The sequence below is a fragment of the Candoia aspera genome, chromosome 5 (genome assembly GCF_035149785.1).
Source record: "Candoia aspera isolate rCanAsp1 chromosome 5, rCanAsp1.hap2, whole genome shotgun sequence".
Classification (NCBI taxonomy): Eukaryota; Metazoa; Chordata; class Lepidosauria; order Squamata; family Boidae; genus Candoia; species Candoia aspera.
Genome location: NC_086157.1, coordinates 48,320,676 through 48,342,903, shown reverse-complemented (window position 1 = coordinate 48,342,903; position 22,228 = coordinate 48,320,676). Strand labels below are relative to the sequence as shown.

The 22,228-nt window shown below is 35.9% G+C and overlaps 1 protein-coding gene across 3 annotated transcripts in view; it reads left to right on the top strand.

Annotated features, from left to right (window-relative positions):
• The window catches only part of MAP7D2 (MAP7 domain containing 2), a 43,119-nt gene that overhangs the window by 7,699 nt on the left and 13,192 nt on the right, over positions 1–22,228 (top strand). The window contains exons 2-9 of one of the 3 annotated variants that reach the window (XM_063305163.1): positions 5,548–5,625; positions 6,762–6,925; positions 10,393–10,507; positions 11,249–11,344; positions 13,324–13,434; positions 16,200–16,322; positions 16,944–17,089; positions 20,223–20,341. In XM_063305163.1, the coding sequence (XP_063161233.1) occupies positions 5,548–5,625; positions 6,762–6,925; positions 10,393–10,507; positions 11,249–11,344; positions 13,324–13,434; positions 16,200–16,322; positions 16,944–17,089; positions 20,223–20,341 (952 nt within the window). The remainder of the gene's footprint in view (positions 1–5,547; positions 5,626–6,761; positions 6,926–10,392; positions 10,508–11,248; positions 11,345–13,323; positions 13,435–16,199; positions 16,323–16,943; positions 17,090–20,222; positions 20,342–22,228) is intronic. The other 2 variants (XM_063305162.1, XM_063305161.1) reach the window with 2 other exon arrangements.

Genomic DNA, 22,228 nt, shown 5'->3' with positions numbered 1-22,228 from the left:
AGCCAACATCCTGTTACTCACATCCTACCAATTTGGCGGTGGGTGCAGTGTACTGACACAGACTTAGGGTGTCCTAGATCACAAAAGCAAGGAATTAGGTTTTGTTTTTCTTTCACTTAAGCATTAAAATATACTGCCTGGGACTTAAAAAGTGCAGTTAGATCAGTAAATAGGAAGAGAAAACTTGGATTACACTTAATCATTCCTACAAAGCTAGTATTTATGCATTGCTTTATTCAGAAACCATGCAAGTGTCTGTTTATTTGCCATATGCCTTTTTTTTTTAAATGTCAGATCTGTACAAGGATCCAAATAATAGTTTTTTCTTTGAGTAGCAGAGTGATGCCATATCATAAACGACCTGTGTAATTTTCTTCACTTTCCGAACCAGCCATATGTCATCACAGAATTCTTTTTTGAGAACCTCACTTTCAAACATTTATTGAGTAGACAACAATAGTCATACTTTTCTTTAGCTCTAAGCCCATTAAATTTATTGGAGAGGGTTTTTTTTACATATTTCTAAATATTTGGTTGAGCATTCATAAAGTTTATTGAATGCTAAAACAATCCATGTTTTTATCAATGTTGCAATCATATATGTACATTTACTGAGAATTAGGCCTGTTTCAACTTACAGTTTATTTATGAGCAAGTATGCATTAGGTTAGGCTATAAAAAGCTCTTTGTTCTTTTCTCCTGCTTTAGAGCGCTATTTGTGTTTTTATTCCATTTTAAGTTTCATAGGATCTCACGTGCTTCTGGAAAGCAAGAAAAAGGTGTGGGCTTGGATGACAAGCTTTTGCTTTGAAAGATGCTTCTTTATGTGGATAGAGGGCACAAGAAATCAAGGAGAGGCATACTGCTGGTTCTAGGTTTTCTGAAGATAAAAGATGAGTGGGAAAGATCTTTGAGTGGGTACATCAGTGCTTTTCACAAACCCAGTTAACCCATTCCTTTGGCCTAACTCTCCAGACCCAAATTTTAGCCTATTTAGGTAAGAATTTCAACTGGTGGAGGCTGCTTTCCTTCCTCTTACCTTCTGAACAAGTTGGCCCCAAAATAGCAATGGTTAGGAAACATAGCAGTAGGGCTTGAGCTACAGATAGTGGCAGTAGGTCCTCTGCTGTGGAGTCACTGTCCAGGTGCCCAGCCAGCCACCATGGACATCGCTTATAGTTCCTGGGGACTTCAACCTGCCCCTGGATGGCATTGAGTCTGGGGCAGCTTGGGAATTCATGGCAACCACTGACCTGATCAAATCATTGAGGGCCTGACACATGGTGGGAATCCCATGTCAGATCATTTAATTATTAATCAAATCCTGCTGCAATCATAAGTAGTGATTTAATGCACCATTGGTGGTGCTTTAAAAAAATCTAATAACATAATCACAAAATAAAAAATACAATACATACAAACTCAAAATCAATACCTGCCACATATATTCCTGAAAAGCTCCCTCTTGAGCTCTTTCCAGATGATAGATAATGTTCCAGATAGTGGATAACCCACAGTTATTTTCAACAAAAATGTGTAATATAATAATGATGCTTATGAAATGAAAAATATGATCCATGTATGGGACAAATACATTGCAACTTGTTATGTTGGGCTAGACAGTTCCAGATTTTTTTTGGGTAACAGTTGAATTCCAGAGGAATCTTAGAGGTGATATATCTTGCTCCCTCTTTTTCTCTTCTTCCTTTTCATGCCTGCTTTTGACTCTTCCTGATCTTCCAGAACCTCCTTTTCCCTTATTTCCCCTCAGCTACATGTTTGTTAATGTTTGAATTCAAGCATAGCTATATCAAATTGGTCACCCTCCCTCTCCAATCTTTCTCTGCCTTCTTTTATCTTGTTTAGTTACTGCCACACACTGCTACTTCCAATGAGATTCCCTTTTCCCTCACTCTCTCCACCCTGAAAATTCCTGCCAAGAGCATTTATGTTCTATGGTCTGCATCTGGATCACACGCTTACAGTCTGAACCTTGATTCTCTTTTCCCCCTCTTTGCTGTGAGAACTCAAGGACAAATCAGCCCACAGATAAATGTAGACCGGGAGCATTCCGAAGGTCCAAATGTTAAGGAGAGATCAGATGGTCTGAGGTCAAAAAGCTGAGGTTCAGGTAGCACATAAGATTCAGAGACACAAAATCACGCAGCCATGGTTGGAGCAGTTGTTCTGTTTCCAATGGAGAAGCTGGTCATAGGTGGTTGCATTGATATATGCTGGTGCAGGTGAAGTCCAGTTACGGCAACTGCTCCTTTTGCTTTTTGAGGAGCTGAATAGAGCTGCTCTGCTTGGCTTTCCAGGGTTTGCAGCATGGTTCTGAGCTAGGTGGCCATTTGAAATCAGGGCCTCTGTCATCTGACTCGTTGTGCGCGAGTTCTGCATGATTGCTAGCAGAATTGGTTTCATATGCTTGGTTGCTCCAATTTTGGTTAATAGTCATCTGAAGTAGGCTCCTCTGCATCTGAGTCCTCCAAGTTGGAGGAAACCATGGCAGTATAGAATATTGATCCAAAACAGTTCAACCATGCATATACACTAGCAGGGGATCCCGCATAAATAATTGCTTTACAACTGATAAGGAATCAAAATAACCACAAAGGGAGGCATGGGCACTCTGGATGTTGTGAACACTTTACAGACACATTCCCAGCAAGAAAACAGTAATCTTGATACAAAGATTGAGCCAGAGTTCTGACTGTTATTCTAATAGGCTGATCCTACGTTTTGAGCAGGAAGAGATAAGGAGGCAGAGCAGTATATATCCTTGGATACTTTAATGATATATTACATTGCCTAAATAGGTCCTTGGAGCTAAGAATAAAGATTATTTTAGGGATGTATTCCAGGAAGTTGAAATGGAAAGCCTAAACTTTGGAAGCAAGTTTCTAAAACACATTGGCCACATTGCCTTTTAATTCTAATAACATTTGTTATTTATATTTGGCATCCTGGTGGTTTCCAAAGTTTTTCAAGCTTATTTATCTTCCTCATACATAATGGAAAAGTCATTTCAGCACTGATTAACAAAATGCTGTGCCAACAGATTCTCAGCTTGAAAGTCACTAGTTTTGAAATCTTGTTGGACTTTTTAAGGAAAAAACAATCCAATGCATTGAGTTTTTTCCCTCCAAATAAAGCTTGCTTGCATGCTGCATTGAGTTTTCAAAGGTAGGATCTTCCACTGAGTTCCAAAACAACAGAATGGTCTGATAGTCAAACCCAATCAGCAGCATTTCTTCTCATCAGAGGAAGGTCGTCACTGGCTGCTTTACTGCACATATCCAAATAAAGAGCCAATTCAGACTTGGGGGGGGGGGAGAACAAATCAGTTGTCTCTATTTTGTTTAAAACAATACCGAAATGTGATTTTAACATAGTGAAAGACAGACAGATAGCCAGTGAGCAAAACTTGAATTAGACATCATTTTTCAAAATAAAAAATTCCAAGAAGTAAGTGTTCGTGTCATATCAAACAATGAAGAGAGAAAGTTTAATTCTAACCCTGTCCGGGTTTTTTTGTTCAAAGATTTTGTTAACACACAAATTGGGAGGGGAGGTGTCTGTTATTATTGTCCATTAAATTGGAGAGTTTTGCATAATGCACTATTTGCATAATTATGCATCATACCATTTGGAGGCATTCAACTGCATATTGAAGGGTTTGGGAGAAGACAGAATGAACTGAGACTGTCACTCTGCCTGAATTTCCTAGTGTTCTGGAAGCAAGAATAAGAGAAGAAAACAGGATAATGTTATAGTTGCATGTGAAATGAAGAGGGTAGAGGTCATGCTTTGTATGTAACAGGGTCCAAAATAAATCCATGGAATATTCAGATAAAGTAGAAAAAATCCTGCATGAAGCCCTAGGGAAGGGGCTGCCAGAGAATATATCTAATACTGGACTAGATGGCAATGATCCAACTCTGTACAAGGGCTTTTTCTGTTTTTCCAGTACACCCTAAATATGGGCTACATAATAATTTTAATATGTTTGGGGTTGCTAACAGTAATATCAACTTTAAAAATCCTTTTTCTAAGAGATTGAGGTTATTGATGCCTATCTTTAAAATCTTTTATCAAAGGTGAGGGAGTAATACTTAAACTAGAAATATTAAATTTTGGGCCAGTCACACACACTCAGCCCAACCCACTCATAAGGTTGTTTTTGTGGGGAAAATAGGAGGCAGGAGTATTAGGTATGTTTGTCACCTTGAGTTGACCAATAAATATATAGGAATAAAGAAGGTGGAATAAAAATCTATAATACCACTAAAAACCTGCCAAAAGTCAGAATTCACTTTCCTGAGACACTTTGAACTTGGGAGTGCTTAAGAAGAGATCGATGGTAGCTGAGTACGGTTTCTAGTAAAATCTTTGTGACTAGAGTATAATGTGTATCTTAGATAGCTCCTTGTTTTTCTCTATAATCAGCAGGAAATTAACATTGCTTCATTTTCATGTTTTGTACATTTCAGAATTTAGTTGGATGCAGAATTTGTTTATGCAGAGTTTATACAAGGATTAATAGAAAAATTCATCTATATTTCATATCTGAATTTTTTGCCCCATGGTAACCTTCAAAATGATTGTTTTCTGTTTCAAGACATGTAGGGTATAAAAACAGAGATTTCCTGTCAGTAGCCAGAGGAATTGCTGCTTCTAGAATTCAGGAGACGTACATGTGTTAAACATGAATGGTAGTCTTTAGTAACCAGGACTGTTCAACTTCCATGCAAATAGCTAAATTGTACCAGGGACAAATGGTATTAGCTGTTGCTTGACCTTGTATTTAAAATAATTCATTACTCATAGAAAATGAACTTTGAGTCTAAAAAATAATATACCATCTGCCTCATTTTACTTTAAAAGGTAACTTTCCCCAATGTATTGCCTCGCAATGGCGACCGCAATTCTGGTAGTATGTACATTGAGCCCACTGGTGGGAAATAATGGGAATTTTAGATGAACTGCAACCCTTTTAATCATTCTGGCCAATCATATATTACTCTTTTATACCAGTCACTATCTACTTAGTTGCCTTTCAACACTAAAATCTTCAAGCCAGATGGAATTTAACAGGCTTTGTGACATAAAGAGAGCCAGTTTGGTGTATTGGTTGAGGCTAGAAACCAGGAACCTGTGAGTTCTAGTCTCTAAGTCACAAAGCCAGCTGGGTAACCTTGGGCCAGTCACTTTCGCTCAATCCTAAGCAGGAGGCAATGGCAAACCACTTTTGAAAAAGCTTGCCAAGAAGACTGCAGGGACTTGTCCAGGCAGTTGCTGAGAATCAGACACAATTGAACAGATTTTTAAAAGAATGACATAAAGCTAATGTATGATACTGACCTAAAACAAATCTTGAAAGAAGCAGTATGTAAATTAGTAAAAAAAAATGCTTGTAGTATTTGATTTTAGTGAAAATCTTTATTAATTGATTAATAAATCTTTCCATTATGTAAAGTTACAACAAAATTGTCGAGACAAAATAATTTACTTTGCTATAACTGATTTTCCCTTTTTTGCTATTAGCTGTAGATGGATTTCTGAAGACAGATGAAAGGCAAAGACTAGCTAGAGAAAGAAGAGAAGAAAGAGAAAAATATTTTGGTAAGCTGTATTTCCTTATTCAATAAACAAGAATAATCTACTTTGAGTAGGCAGCCTTGAGGCTTTTGATTCTAACTATACTTTTGGAGAAAGAGGAGCCACTTTCCAGCATGTCTTGGATTCATTAGGACGAATATTCCTGCTGTCCTCATCTGGGGTCAGACACATTAGGAAAAACAAAATGGGGACCCACAGGCAGGAACATCATACCTCCAGCGTCATTTTATTCTATGTTTTTCTCTGCTCAAGCAAGTATTTAGTTTTTAGAAAGAACAAATATGGTATAGGCTTAGAAACTCTACTAGCCAATATCCCCAATCTTCAGCCTAGCTACTGTACACTTTGACTTTCTAGCCTACCAATGGTAGCAGCCTCAATATTATCAAACCAACAAGGCCTCCCTTGAATATGAACACCAACATTTGAGAACCAAGCAAGCAACATCCATTCAGAGAATAAGGGATGTGTGAATCTAGTTTCACTCTGTCAGCTATTTTGAGCGCAGAGTAAACTTCTCTCCGCTTACAAAAGTGTGTATATGAAAGGTTTACTCATGCTCTGATTGGCTTGTATCTAATTTCCTAAGAAAAATAGAATATTTTTTTTTCTTTATGAAGGATTAATCATCTACACGTACATACATACAGTATATACACATATATATGGATGTGTACTTGTTCTTCAAGAAGAAAAAATGCTAGTGGGCAAAGTGCAGTTTTATTTTGTTATTTACTTATTTCCCTATTTGACAGTTAATACTAGTTAATATTTAACTGTAAAAGACCTGTAACAAAATATTGCAATGCATAGTGTTCCTGTTCAAGAAAATTAACCCATTTTTTCTATCCAACAGATATTTGGCACTCTGTAACCACTGAGTACATGGTCTTCTTTGGCCTGTTCTGGTGATTTTCGCTACTAGAAATTGTGGCACATTAACTTTCAACTTGTTTTCCGTTAGAGCACTTTTTGTCTATACAGTATATACTTAAGCAGACTTGGGGTCCACCAAGCCTTCTGATACCTGCATCCTGGGCATGATTGGTACTGTTATGACTGCATTAAGACTGGTAATCTACAATTAAGATAACAGTTGGAATATGTGGGCTCAATTTTTATTTGAGATTTTTTTTAAGCTGCCAGGGAGCAGCAAATCTTAGAAAAAGAAAGAAGAGCAAAGCTTCAGTATGAAAAACAAATAGAAGAAAGATGGCGGAAGTTGGAGGAGCAGAGGCTGAGGGAGGAGCAAAAGAGGGCAGCTGTTGAAGAAAAGAGAAGACAGAAACTGAGAGAAGAAGAGGTAGGCAGTATGTTTATTTGTATGCAGCATCATGATATTTGCTGGGAGATTGGCTTGGGGAAAATACTTGAATGCAGTATGATTTCTTAAATATATTTTTAAATTCATCATGCCTGAGTGCTTAGAATATTTGTTTGTTTGATTGATTAAATATAGCTGCCTGCTCAGCATACAACTCAGAACAACATCCTCATCAGTAAACAATATAAAAATGACACGATGAACCAATAATAAAAACAAAACCTAGGGAGATAAAGGACCAAGAAAAATTCAGTCAACAGGATCATATCATTCCCTAAAGATAGTAGTACCTATGTTTTAATTTTTTTGGAGTAAATATTCTGTGTGTGTTTTTAATACTTGAAAGATGTACTCCTATTAGGCAGCAGATTTTATAGAAGAGAACGTGGCACCCATATCTAGATAGTAGGGTTGTGTCTGTTTCTCCGTCATGGTTATATTGAATGTGGGATGTCACAAGTATTTTTGGTTGCTATTTTATTGATGTTATTTTTAATTTTGGCTGTTTTATATTCTGTTTTTATTCTGTTTTAGCTGTTAGCCACCCAGAGTCATGCATATGAGATGGGTGGCTGTATTAAATAAATAAATAGATAGATAAATATCTGCATAATGTGTGCTGTCTGCCTCTATTTGAGAACAGCCTTTTTTCTTCATATGCACTTTGTCTAATGAAAGAATGGCCAGTCAGTTCTATGGCAGTATAACAGGTGATACTATTAAATGGGTTTTAGTTTTCTATATGTCTGAAAGCTCCCCCACCAATTAATTTGAAAGCTGTTTGATAGAAATACGTATGAAAGATGAGTATGGAGTATATATTGCATAATAAAAGGTAGATAGATGTTCTGAAAAATGGGGAAAAACCCCTCTTATACAGGAGTGAATGTATTATGGTTAGGAAGGATTAAGGAGATAAGAAAGATGTTGTAGCCATACTAAAGGTAAAGTGGTCATAGGAATAATGTTTGGCCACAGATACCGTGTGTAATTTGAAACAGTTGTGATTTTTTTTTTTTTTGGTTGCTAAACCTGGGGCTATAGAAATGCCAGGCAGGACTTTTCTGACACAAAAATACCAAATACAGCAGACAAAATTAAGTAACTATCTTATATAGTTATCAAGAGCTGTGTCTCATTATGAATGGACATAAGATTATTTATGGATATTATTAAGGCAGTGACTTAATGGAGATATTCAAAGCCCTATCATTGATAAGGTTCATCTCTCATTGATAAGGCTCATCTTCCTATTCATACCAAGGACTGACAATTAAAACTGGCTAACACAAATTACTTTGGTGGGGATGGATATGTGATGACTGCCTACTCGGTTTACCATTAAATCCGATTCATACGTGTTAAGTAGAAATCTCTTTAATGGATTGTAGTGTTCAGTACAGAGAAAAAGTTGCAAATAGAAGTTGCCAAGTCATGACATTGGCTAAGAAATCTTTTAGCTACCTTTACTTGCGAAAACTAGATAACATAGATGACAGATATCTGTAATGTTATGTCCACTGATTACATTAACTGATGCAATTATGTCCACTGATACATTAACCTATGGAAGAAATTATTGTCTGCACCAGTAAGACTCAGTTTTTCAAGATTGCTTTATAACTTAGGCATATGAAGTTCTGTGTGGCTAAGCCTTTGTTGTCACTTCATGATTTTCTTTGCTTAACCTGGGCACCATCTTGATAGGGACTTCTCATTACTTTTACTATTTTATAAAAATGACCAATATATACATTAGATATTGTACCATTTTTATCTGAAATATTTCTGATCATAGGTTCATAATTTGTGGGACTAAATAAAAATACAGTTTTATAACTGATTCTTGGTAATGGGTTGGTATAATGATTAAGATGTTGGACTAAAGGAAACTTAGGTTCTAGTCCACCTCAGCTCATTGAATAACTTTGGGACAGTCAGTATCTTTTAGCCCAACATATTACCTAGAATTATTGTGAAAGAAAAAAAAAAAGGGAAGGCTTTCAACTTCTGAAAAGAAAAGTGGGATGTAACTTAAGCAAATATAATTAACAAACCATTGTTTGGTACAACATGGTTTTACTTTAATACTTTTATTTAAATATTTATTACCAACCCTGTATCAGCCTCAGGATGTGGTACAAGCAATAAAAGTAACCCACAACTGATAAGCGCAAGCATTGCAGCAACACCATAAACAGGTGGTTCCATAGTTCTGATAAAAATAGAAGGCAAGATAACATTGTACTAAAGACTTGAAAGCTTCAAAAAATAGCCAAGTCATCACTTGGGCCCAAATGAAACTAATATTAATAATGGATTGGTCTTCAGAGGAAAAAAAATCATAGTGAAGATGTATGTACAAGGTAATAAACTAGTGAGACAGGTTGACAACCTTCTCACTGATACGTAAGCATGCCCTCTTAATGAGTTCAAGTATTTTTTTGCATGAACTCCCATGTTTAATGATCTGCGAAGACTATAGTGTGTGCTCTGCTTGAATTATGGGTAATGTAGAGGATTAATTATATCAAATCTGTTATGAAAACTTCATCTGTTTTATATAGTCTTATACTATCCTTTCTCAACCTCAGACTAACACTCTGTTTTCCACTCCTAACAATTCTATTGAAATATTGCAAATATGAGCTTTAAAGGTAAACAAGGTTATGAATTTAAGTCTCCCTGATCCAAATATAGTAGTTGAACAAGGATAAAAAGATTTGAAGTCAGTAATAATTGTGATACATACATGCACATATATATGGGGGAGGGGTACATCACATCCCAGAGATTGGGAAATGGATTTAAGGGAAATAGGAAGATGACTGTGCATTATGCTCAATGGGACAATGTAACAATATGAAGAAAAATGATGAAAAAGGGGTCCAGCTTTTTATCCCCAACCTATCCAGTTTAGCAGGCATTTATCTAATAAAAAGATAATGAGAATAGCCAGGAATAAGAAATAGTTTTTTTTTCCAGTTGCATTTTAGGGTTTTCCTTATGTATTCATACTGATTAAACAAAGGAGGTTAAATTTGTGAGGTTGGAAAGAATTGCAGGAACTGAGTTTGACCACTGAAGGAAAAAATCATAGCTCTGCTGAGATGACGGAGTGACTGCTTCTCATGCATTATTCTTAAACAAATTAAGCCAGACAGAGTTACAGCAGCAGCAGTATTGCCAGCAGGAGCAGATGCTGGAGGTGATCTAACTTGTATTACTAACTTCAGCCTCCTTACGACCTTAGGAGTGATTGCAGACAAAGGATATGTATATTCAGAGGTGAGTGGATGTGATGATGATCTTAGTTCATTTCTTTTAAGTGCTGATAATAAAAACATTGCATTTATGTGCTGTTGGAATCCATCTGTTTTTCTAGGTGCTTTTTAAATGAAGGCTGATTGTTTAAAAAAACATGATGTTGCATGAATTGTTTATAGGAACGATTAGAGGCTATGATGCGGCGCTCCATGGAACGAAGTCAGCAGCTAGAGCAGAAACAGAAGAGGTGGTCATGGGGAGGAGGACTGGCTGCAGGCTCAGGCGACAGAGATGGTGGGTGAGACCGGCTGGCTGCATTGCAGATTTTAAACTGAAATGCTTGCGTTAAAAAGAAAGCTGCAGAATCCCCTCTCAGTGTAGAAGGCTGTAGTGTATAAGAAAGGGTCAAGTGCATCATTCATGAAGTATTTTCTATGGCTTACTAAATTTTACATTCTGATACCTTCTTGAAAGTTAGTTGGGTATGCCAGAGCATTTGTGCAGATAATATTATTAGGAAAAAAAAATAATTCCATTGAAATAAATCCTGTAATATGAATAGCTCTGTATAACTTTGTAGCAGGCAATTATTTTTATTCCAGGCACTCATAAAAGCTCAGGGGACTTCTTAATGATTGTGCAATATTTACGGATAAAAATGAATTATTGTCCTAGTTTTGCTTTGGCTGATTTTTTCTTTTTTGTTTCAAAGCAAATAATTAAACCACTAACCATATCCTACTTTTTATGATTTTGAGAAACCATTCAGATATTTTTTAATTCATCAGCTTTTGATCAAACAAAAAATATTTTCTTTAATTATAAACAGCGCCTGAACAGTCTAATCCCTATGAAAGCTAAAGTATTTTGTATTATTAATTTTAAATAAGACTATAGAGAAATTACTAGATGTCATCAGGACAGTTGTGTAATGTTTCTGGAAACATACACATTAACATTCTTCTTGTAATACTGGGTTTTCATGCTTGATGTAATTATCACCTCTTTTTGCTCTGGTTTTTTTCTGTGATGTAGGTGAATCAGAAAATGCCCCACCCCCTCTAGGTTTAGCTGTCAACACTCTTCTTCCAGACCCTGTGGTTTCAACTGCTGCTGATGAACCTTCCAATGGTATTTGAGACTCCCAGTGCCATTGTGTTGTTTATCACTATAACATATCCACTAATTTTGTCCTTCCCCTAATGGCTGTGTTCTGTGTTATTTCAGTTACATCTATGGCAGCGTTCTTATTGGAAATTCAAAGGCCAATTCTCCCAAGTGTTATTGTTGCCCTTTTTTATTTAACAATAACACATCCTGTTAAAATAAATGGAAGTTGTGTGGCAGGAGGGCTTGGTGAATTGCACCTAGGCACTTCACTGTATTTCTTTTTTAGTTCTGTCATAATTAGGTGAAGCATGCTCAGCATTTCAGCATCAGACTGATACTTCAAATATTTTTTCCATTAGCATTTGACCTGTTCATCTCCTTTGTCTACCTGTGGGGTCCGCGTGTGTGTCATGTATCATATATCTGTGCTGCAGATGAAAAATGAGTAGAGAAAAAACTGATTTAAAACATTTCAATTATACAGTATACATATTCTGTATAATACATATTCTGTATACATTTCTTATTTCTCCTGCTTCAAAGTAGCATTAGTGCTAGCACTAACACTACTTTGAAGCAGGAGAAATAAGAAAAACTCAATTTCTTATTTTGTTGCTCTCTTATGTACATTAAGACGTAATATATTTAAATGACCAGGAACAGACAGAATATATATAGGTTTCCAAGGTCATGTCTGCTATTGGACGTTTCCTGCGTAGATATAGATGTTCAGTTGTCTGGGTGTCACAGAACTTAGAAAAGTCACTGATGTGAGTATAATGTTCCAAAATATATGTAACATAGGAAGGGGTTCATAGTCTTCCCAACATTCTATGCTTTGGGACTGTTTTTAACAATGATAGAGAGGCATAGGAATTGTATACATACATAGAATAAAATCAAGTAGCCATATCAGTATGAATAAGAAGCAGAGGCAGTATAAATACGAGCTCTAGGCCATTGGCTCCAGTTGATTTTGGGGGATTAGATAAATGAGCTTGGAATGTGTATCTAAACCTCACTAGCTGTTAGACTTATCAGGGACATGGGTAAGTTTTATGGAATGGCTATTATTCTAAGAAAATATAGGATTGGATTTAAAGTGGGGAATACAGAATAGGAAGCTTCATGTTGTATTAAAACCTTTTCACCAGACACTATATAATTCTTAACAAGATGTAGCCAATAGACTATGTCATTAATTAACTGATTAATTAAATACATCTGTGTTTTGAGGTAATATTTGTTAAGGCAATATATAAAACCAAATAGATTAGTTTTGCACAGGCTGGTTTCAGGCAGATTTGAATCCAAAAAACTAAATTTAAATAAAAACATGTTGTGATTAAATTCTTCCTTTGTCAGATGTGAATGATAAACACTGTCAGGCAGAACTCGTCAGTGATTCTGCTTTATAGGAGCCTCTTGCATTAGTACTCAAGTTTAAAAGTTTGAAAGAGTATGAGGAAAATGCTGATTCCTTTCACTAGAAAGCCTAAGAGATGCTCACTTCTGCAGATGGCTGAGTACAGACTCCAGGCTCAGAGGAGGAGGGACAGGCAGCTTTGTTTCCCAAAGGTTTAGATGACTCATGAGACAGAAAGAGATACTAGCTGTGGTGGTAAAAAGGATGCATCCCTGAATTAGTTTGAAAATATGGAAGGTCTTCCGGTGTTTGAACAATAGATTGGGAAGTTTTAAGAATTTGGCTTTAGTGGCTACCCCTCCTCTCCCCACCCCAGCCCCATTTAATCATGTTAAATCAAGGGGTTTCTGTAAAACTTCTAAAAGTTGATATTCACTATAAAACAACCTATACTACATTGTAAAATTGAAGTGTTGATTTTGTAAGCAGAAAACCTTAAAGTGAAGCTTATAGTATGGCCAGACAGATGTGCTTTATCCTTTGTTCTGATCCATTCACAAGGTCCATGGTAACAAATTTAAAATGTTCAGCATTGTGGAATGAACATAAATCTCTTCAATGCATCTCTCTGCAGCATGTGACAAACTTTCAGTTTCTACAATGAATCTGCCAAAGCAAATGGAGTCGCCTATCAATAAGCGTCTTTCCTCTTCTACAGCAACAATAACTTATTCCCTTGACAAAGGCAAGTGAATGTGCTGCTCATTGTCATCTCAGAAATAATGTCATCTCTTTTTAGTTCAAAGGCATTCCTTCCTCTTTTTCTCTGCCTCCTTTCCCTCCTCCCAGGTTTCTTCCTTTCTCTTCCCTTTCTCAATCAGCTAATCTTTTGACAAAAATTAGGACAAAAGTTACTGTGACACGGAAAACTTATCTTGGGAAATAAGACTGCTATGGTTAGATTTTATCATTGGTCATTTCAAAAGTTTTAATCACATCTCGAAGTAGTTCTAGTTTGTATCTGGTTCACAACAGTGGTAGTAGGGAATGCAAATTATATCTTACTGAGCTGTCGCTTTAACAGCACCAGGTGGAACATCTCAAGTAGGACAAGATAAGAAAACAGGAGCCTTGCTGACTTGTCTTGACAGCGTGCGCACACACACAGGCCTGTCCTTTGGAATCTATAGTTTTGGATTTCAATCACAAAAAGCTGTACTAGTGGGAGAACAGTAGTGAGCTGTACTAGTGGGAGAACTATAGCTGACTCTCTCTTTCTGACATTTTTTCTACCATCAAAATGGCTTGAGAATATTTTCCCAACTCATTGCAGCCATGTAGAAAAGAGGACAGGATTGTGCTGTAATAATTGTTTTTAAAAACCTCTGAAACACTTTTAACTCCCATATATAACCTGCTTATCTAAAATATTGTTACCGTTATTGGATCTGTGATGTATACAGAAAATGAGATTTTTCCAGTAATCGCTTTGTGCTGGAGTTAAATATAGTGCAAACTCACTTGCAAGATTATTAGGTGAAATATGAATAAAATGTGGAAGCTAATAAATTGCACTAGATTCTTTTCCAAAATGCAGGGTCTTGTGCAAGGCATTGTATTTCAGCTTAAGCTCCCTGAATGTAATTTGGGGATAATAGTACCCTTCTTAAAGGACTGTAATAAGAATTGCAACAAGGCATGAAGCTTCGAATATTCTGATGTGTTGTATAATTAAAATGCTTTGGAATTCAAATTGTTCAGCCATTTTTATAAATAATGTTGAATAATATAAAATAATAACATTTTCTGTATCTTTTATATTGGTTAATTCAACAAAAAGAACTAAATGCTCAGTTATTTCATTTGTGGGACAACTTTTGATAGAATGTGATCAAGAATTTTCTTTTAAACCTCTTGCTTTCACACTGTGATTAGGTTCCCTTCTTTGGTCAGTTGGCGCCTCATACGCAGGCAATGTTTCAGGACTTAGAATTCAGATTCAAATGTTCCCTTCCAGTGAAGGTTTGAGTGAACTAAGTAACACCTGAAATAACCATAACTCTGTGATTAGAAGAAAGCAACTAATAACCTTTTCATTGTGGTATTTTTTGTGCTTGATTGCAAGACTGTCAAACATAACCAGATCAGTTTGTCCATTAATGCTAGTGTTGGGATTAGTATATAAATTCAATTTGTATATGGAGTAGCAGGCTGAATAGAAACTACATGAGCTCTGCTTGCCCATGATGCATGCTAGACAGAATATATTTTGGAAAGATCCCAACCCTTGCAAACTTGAGAGAAAAGAGAGTAGCCAAGCAAGAGAAAGAATTCGTGACATGGATCTGTTTTGTACATATATTATGCAAATTTTGACATCTAAGAGTCTTGCATTTAAGAATGGATGTAATGAATTCAGATTTTTCATCCAGTGATAGAATTGGGTTTTTATTAATGTGTAATTACAGTAAAGGACTTCGAAGTAATAGGTCTTTAGTTACTATTGGCATTTTTTTTTCTTTCACCCCCTTCAGGAATTTAAATACGCACTTATAGACACTTTCTGTGTCCCACTGATTTTTATGGGACTTCCATTTAAATATGCTTTTTGCCTGATCCTGTGCACCTGGTTTCACTTATGTGGTGACTTTGTGATAGTTGAGATGACCTTCAGTCTTGTGCATGATGTTTGTTCTGAAATCAGCTGTTTCTGTTCTATTTGCTGAAAAGTTTTCACCAATAATTCTTCTCTTATTGTTAACTATAGCTAATGCATGCTTATTCTGGTCTTCACATATAATTGAATCCTAAAATACAGTCATAGGTAGAAGACCAGTATATTTTTTGCAGTAAAGCATTCTTGACTGTTACCATGCCAGTGAAAAGATTTACAGTGAAGAACCCTGTAGGTTTTGAGACCACTTATAAAAAGAAAAAATGGCAGAATATAAACATTGAACAAAATATAATTTGAATATTTTGAATTAAATAAAGCAATTGCCTAAATTTGAATTTGAGGCCTCTCTCGTGTCCCTTCCTGATCACCTGTGCTTAGAATATAACACAAGAGTGTGCTGATTAATATATAAACCCAAATTTCAATGTATCTATCAAAGATGACAGGAGATTTAGTATTGCAAGTAAGCTCTTAATATGCTAACCATAAAACTATACTTTTGGCTATTGTTTCATAAATTCAACTCAGGAAGCAACAATTAAACTGTAAATCCTTTTTAATAATGAAGTGTTTTGCCATTTTATGTCTAATTCTAACATGCTAATACTTTAATATATTTATTTAATTGAATCAGACTTAATGTGGTTTACATAATGAAAACTTCTTTGTGGAAGAATTAAATCTAAGGTGTTGAACTTTAAAATACGTTTAGCTTTATTTTTGGTTGTAATTGTTTGTTTCTTTTGTTCATCTTGTTTATTCATTTCTTATATTAAGTTGCACATTTAAAAGTGGTTATTTTCTTAATTTTTTCATTTGCTTCCATCCTTCAGCTCATCGCATGCACCTTAGTCCAATGGAAAATTTTATCATTTCTCGACTATTGACTCCCACACAAGCTTCTTTAGCCAGAAGTAGAAGTACGTTAATGCTTTCTGAGAGGTACAGTGACTCAGGTAAAGCTAATGTATTCAGGAATACCTTAGCCACTTAAAACAAATTGTTTTCTAAAATAGTAAATTTAAGGAGTTTAGAAGACTATTCATTAAATATATAGGGAGTTCAAAAATGACTTTGTTAACCCTAAATATATCAGTGAAGGATTTTAAAAAATGATATCTAGCCAGTGAAATTTTCATATTGTATTTATTTATTTCTCAAATTTGTATTACCGCCCATCTCCCCCCAAAGGGGGACTCTGAGCGGTATCCAAGCTAAAACTATTTAAACTGGGATGGTTGATCAGTTTTTGACCTTACAAGTCTCTTTAGTTCTTAGGTTGTTACTTTAGATATGTTTCGAGTTTACTAATCTATAGCAGTAGTTTACTAGAGAATGAAGAATTTTGAGTGACCTGATCTTAAACACCTGTCAAATAAAGTGCTTATAAGCTTAATGTTAAGTTGCTTGAGCAAAAATGTTATGGCTGTGTAAAATGGGAAAACATAATTCATCGATGTGTTGGAAAAGCATGTGTTTGGTTGTTTCTAATAAAATGGTGCTGTTTCTTCCTTCTTTTTCTTTCTTTCTTTGTCTGGGTTTCCTAATGTACTTGCTATTGTACTATAACTCTTTAGTATTCCATATCTGTCCTCGTGTAGCACCAGCTAGTCCTCTTAAAACTTCTTACAAGCCTTCCCCCACCCGAAGTGTGGAGAAAAAGAAAGCATCTGCTTCCACATCAGACTCAATGAAGGGAACAAGTATAAGTGAAGTCTCACAGGTAGGTTTGAAAGTTACTAGCTCAGATCCTTTTTTAATATACTTACATGTTGGTTTATATTTTGCTTCTTCAGGATAAATTTACAATTATGGACCGCTGCTTTCTTTCCTCCAATCTGCCCATCTTGGACTAATAATTTTTTTTTAAGAAAGAAACCTTATACTAAGTATTTGTTTCTTGCATTTGAACTGAATTATTAGTATTATGGGAATTTTGCATTTATTATTATTCCCTAGATATTTATACATCTAAGAAATTTTATATTTAGACATTCATAAAAGTGGGAGGTTTCTGATTATTATGTTGCATAAGAACATCCTATTTAACTGAGATATCTAACATCAGAAATGGTCAAATGTCAGAGGTAAATTTCTGTTTCTTACTGTTGCATTATTCCACATACACTGTAAAACACTGCTGTGCTTTCTCAGATTATATACCAATCATTCACTGATAACAGTTTTTCAATTTATTGATACTTCATCATCAGGACTAAATAGCTGAAATCATATGAATGATATTTTAACTGTTGATTAAAATAGTAGAAAGGCATTACTGCACTCATATTTCACTTGTAGGCTTCTGGTTGCCTCCTCTGAGAGGGAAATGCTTGAATAGATGAATGTTTGATTTGATAATTACATTTGCAAGAGCTTGAATGAAATGAAATATAAAGTTTTAATTGTACATTGTTTTATCATTATTATTTTTAATGAATAAGTCTGCCTGACTCCATTGTGACTCTGGGTTCATAAAATATTAATTTAAAAATACAAAATCACAAGTTCTAAAAAAATCCATGGAGCTTACAAGGGACTCACACCCATTCCAGCCCAAGTTTTGGGGGAAGGTTTTAACAAAAGTTTTTAGCAAGGACAGGGCCAAACAAATCTCTGGGGGGAATATTGTTCCAGAGGGTAGACACTGCAACAGAGAAGACATGTTTCTTAAGTCTTATCAAATGACACTGTTTAAGGGATGCGACCTGAAGCATGCCAATTCTGTCTGATCATACAGGATGTGTAGAAACTATGGAAGACAGAAAATGGCACCTCATATAACCAGACCTTATCCTATGAATGGATTTTTAGATAATAATGAGGACCTTGAATTGTACCCAGAAGCCTACTGGGAACCAGTACAGCTCATGAAGCAGTGGCAAGCCCATAACTGCCAATACTGCTATATTCTGGACCAGCTGTAACTTCCAAATGGTTTCCGAGGGCAATCCCATGTAGAACCCCATTTATTTATTGTAGTGTTTGTAAACAGCCATCTTGAAAACTTTACTTAAAACTTTACACCCCTCAAGAGGAGCTGTGAGTAATTTGCATTTCATTTTCATAAAGTTCAAAGGGATCATCAAGACCAGCCTCCCAGCCACTCATGTATTAAGGCAACCCAGAATCTAATGACAGCCTTAACACAGATCTGTTTGGCCATCAGTGGAAAACTGGATGAATTGCAGCAGATAATAAAAAGGAAGAAAATGTGTTCCTATTCATTTTCTTTCTGTTCTTCCCCTTGGCTTGTACATCTAAGGTTTTGGACATTAAGCCATAGTTCATAGTTCATATTGCTTTGACCCCTATCATATTTATGTAGCAGGGAAGTTGTATTTGATGTCTGGTAGCCATAGCAGCTGCAGCTGTACCAGGAGCAATGTTAGGATCAGCCTGAGGTCCCTACTGGAAGAGGGCTTGCATATGATAGTTAATTCTCTTCTACTTGTTGGACTACTTGGTTCATCATTTGGCTAACTGGTTCATTTGGGTTGCCACATAATTCTGATACTGTGACAGCTACTGTAAGTCTCACATGGTCAAAAGTAAACATCCTGATACCAGATTTGTTCATTACCAAAACAAGAGCAAGATGGAAATTGGCCCTACCATTCAAAAGAGATAGATACCATTGCATCATTTGGGTGGGAGAAAGAGGTAGATGTTTGAATGTTGGTTTCACTATAATTAGGGCTTGTATTTGATACACAGCAGTCATACTTACTCTTTCATAATGTTTCATAGCTTTTTCACAGAAAACCTATTTATTTAAGCTTTTGAATTTTTAGAAAGCTATTCTGAAAGTTTTTTTTTTCTTGTCAGCCAAGGAAACCTGACAGATACTGGAGCAAGGTATTGGCAGCTTAGTGAGCTGTCCATGGAATTGTTGGAGTGTTTATAGTTATTGTGTAGTAGATCCTTCTCTAGCTATCTTTCTGTAGCGATGATGGTAAGGAGTGGAAAACTGAACTGTCAGGCTTCCCAAACTGGGCATGGCAGTACATCATGCATCTTCTGGCACTTTACACTTAGCTTGATTTCTCGGCATCAGGCTCACAGAAGCATGAGCTAATTCGCTTGATTAAAACCTTTATTACAAACAAGAAGGTATACAATATATAATTGCCCACTATCAGTGCAAAGTTATAAAGGACATTTATACTTTCAGGGATTTAAACTTAAGGCTTCTTCCTGCCTCCTCAATTAATGGATGCTTGACATGGTATTTGGTGGCCTTGGAACCCAGCAGTTGTTCTATATTGACTATCTCTGGCCTGGGAACCACTGGCTCTTGCACTCTACCTTTTCTCCTACACCAACAAGGAATTGATAATTTAGCTAGAATTGGAGAAAATTATTAGATAGAAGGTATAGATCTCACTAATAGCTTTCTCCTTTTCACTTTAAAAAACTCCCCTCAGTTTCAAAGACAATTTGCTCTGTAGCAAATCATGGTCTCTTTGAGCTGAAAAAATCTTTTTTTTTAAACTTGGCCAAATGTTTTACTTAAAAAATAATACTGTCATGACAGAATTCTGTCTGTGTATGTATGTATTTGACTAGACAATATTATCAATGCCTTATTTTGATAATCTATTAAATACCTTGCAAGCTTGTGTTTGGTACTATATGCACAGGACAAAGTAAGTTAAAAAATTCTTAAAGCTCAGTAGAGTTTGGATGGTCAATATACAAATTTCAGACTTGCATGATATTTTCTTATTCAAAAAGGCTGGTCAATATATGTATATTTACACTAACCAATTCAGGAAAATGTGTGTTTGTGTATATCTATATATACATACTGAATAATTGTTTTTCTCCGATTATCAAATGATATCTTTTTTAAGAATGAGAAGAAAAAGAAACAACCAACAACACCTGGCACATCTGGTTTTGGATCTCCTCTTAAAAAGTCTGAATCTCCAGCAGCTGTATCTAAACGATCAGTTTCACCTGCAACTCCAAAGTAAGAATGTTTTGCAAATTCTAATTGTCCCCTGAGCAAGTTTAAATATACACAAATCTTTATTTTACAGTGTGTTGTTTTCATTTGTTTTCATCATGCAGAACAGGACAGATTGTCATTCTCTCTGCATTCTGAATTCTTTGTTGCCTAAGTTTATGCTCGATAGATTTATACTGAGAAAATAGCAACAGCAGTACTAAGCAGGTACAGGTGCTATTTCTAGTTTTGGCTCTACAAATGCAAGCCAAACTATATGAGACAACACTAGTGCTTGCCAGTGAGAGTGTTCTCTGCCTCCCAAAAGCATTCAACCACTTGGCTCATTGAAGGTCTTTCCATCCATTCCACCTGGTAGAAGGTCAGATTTTTCTTCATCTTCAAAATGACATTGGCAGTTGCAGTTACGTTTAAAATAGTACCTTATTTCATTTTTTTCTTCTGCCTGTGGTTGCTTTAGCCAGTCTCTCAACCTTGTCCTTGTCTTCCAAAATGTTGCTATTGAAATTATTGGTTACTTTCTCATTATCTTGTATCCTTGCTCAGATGTTTACTCTTGACTGAGGCCATGCTGTTAAGTGAGCAAAATAGGCTCATTTGTAGAATGGCATTAGTCAAAAACAGGGGGTCATATCAGTCCCGTTAAATGGGACTTCATTACAAAAAATGTAACTGAATGTTTTCATCACAGTGTGCCTTCCTGCCTTAGTAAGCCCATTCATATGTGACTTCATCAGAGAGGCTGACAGCTATGACGACTGCTCATTATTTTGTTAGAATGCATACTGTGAAATATACAAGGTAGGTCTGCAAATGTATAAGGGCAAAGGAGTACAGAAGTTCAGTTTAGAGCCAAAATTTCTCAGGGCATAGATGTCAGTTTCGTCAACAACTAAGAGTCCCTCGCCTTCAAGGTAAGACAAAAGTGCTTAAATCATCAGAAGAGTGGGAAAAGGAAGCACTGGAATTAAACTAGAGTGGGGATAAGATGGAATTGCATCTTTGAATAGACAGAAGGTAATCACCTGAATTACTGTTGTCTTCCAACTATAGAATTAAAATTCTTATCTAGCTGTATTATGTCATGTGTCAGGAGACCCTTACTTGAATTCAGAGATGGTGCATGGTTGCGATTAAAGTGAAGTGAGGAAAGGAAAGTGATGGAAACAACATGGGAAGGATAGGAGACATGTTGCACATTCTCTGCTTTAATTCAAGGGTGCAGCAGTGGTCCACTCACCCTTGCTACTGGTTTTCCTGTGCTGTCCTCCCTGTTCCCCTTTAGCTATTGTCACAGATGCCATTCTCCACATGCCAGAACAGTTCTGCCTGGATCAAACTAGTGTGTTTGGAGTCTGTATCAAACCACTGAAAGTGATTATTGTGTGCACAGTATTCTTCCCTAATTATGTTTATATCACTGGTTTAATGCAACTAATCCTATTATATTATAAGAAGGTAACTGGTTTTGAACTGTACTATAGTGAAGAGAGAACATAGAAGCATAATTGTGTAAATGTGCAATTAGTCTTAAAGAGTAGAAATACATGGTTTTTGAAATTTATAAAAGTTGTAAGGACACAAATGAAAACCATACACACAAATCTTGCTTGGAGTTCCCTCTAATCATAGTTTCAGAACTGGCTTGCAAAGCTGCCTGTGGAGCTTCAATTAGAAAATGACATATTTAATACCCAAATTGCATGAAGTAACTGTGAAATTCTGTAGATTTTTTTCCCTGATTTTTTTCTTCAATATAATCTTCAAACTAACTATGCAAACAAATGAATAATTTATGTATATTCTACTTTTGATATATAAACACAAAGGAACAAGTCAGAATGCTACTTCATGCATAAACAGTTTTGATAAGAGATGTTTTGAATAAAT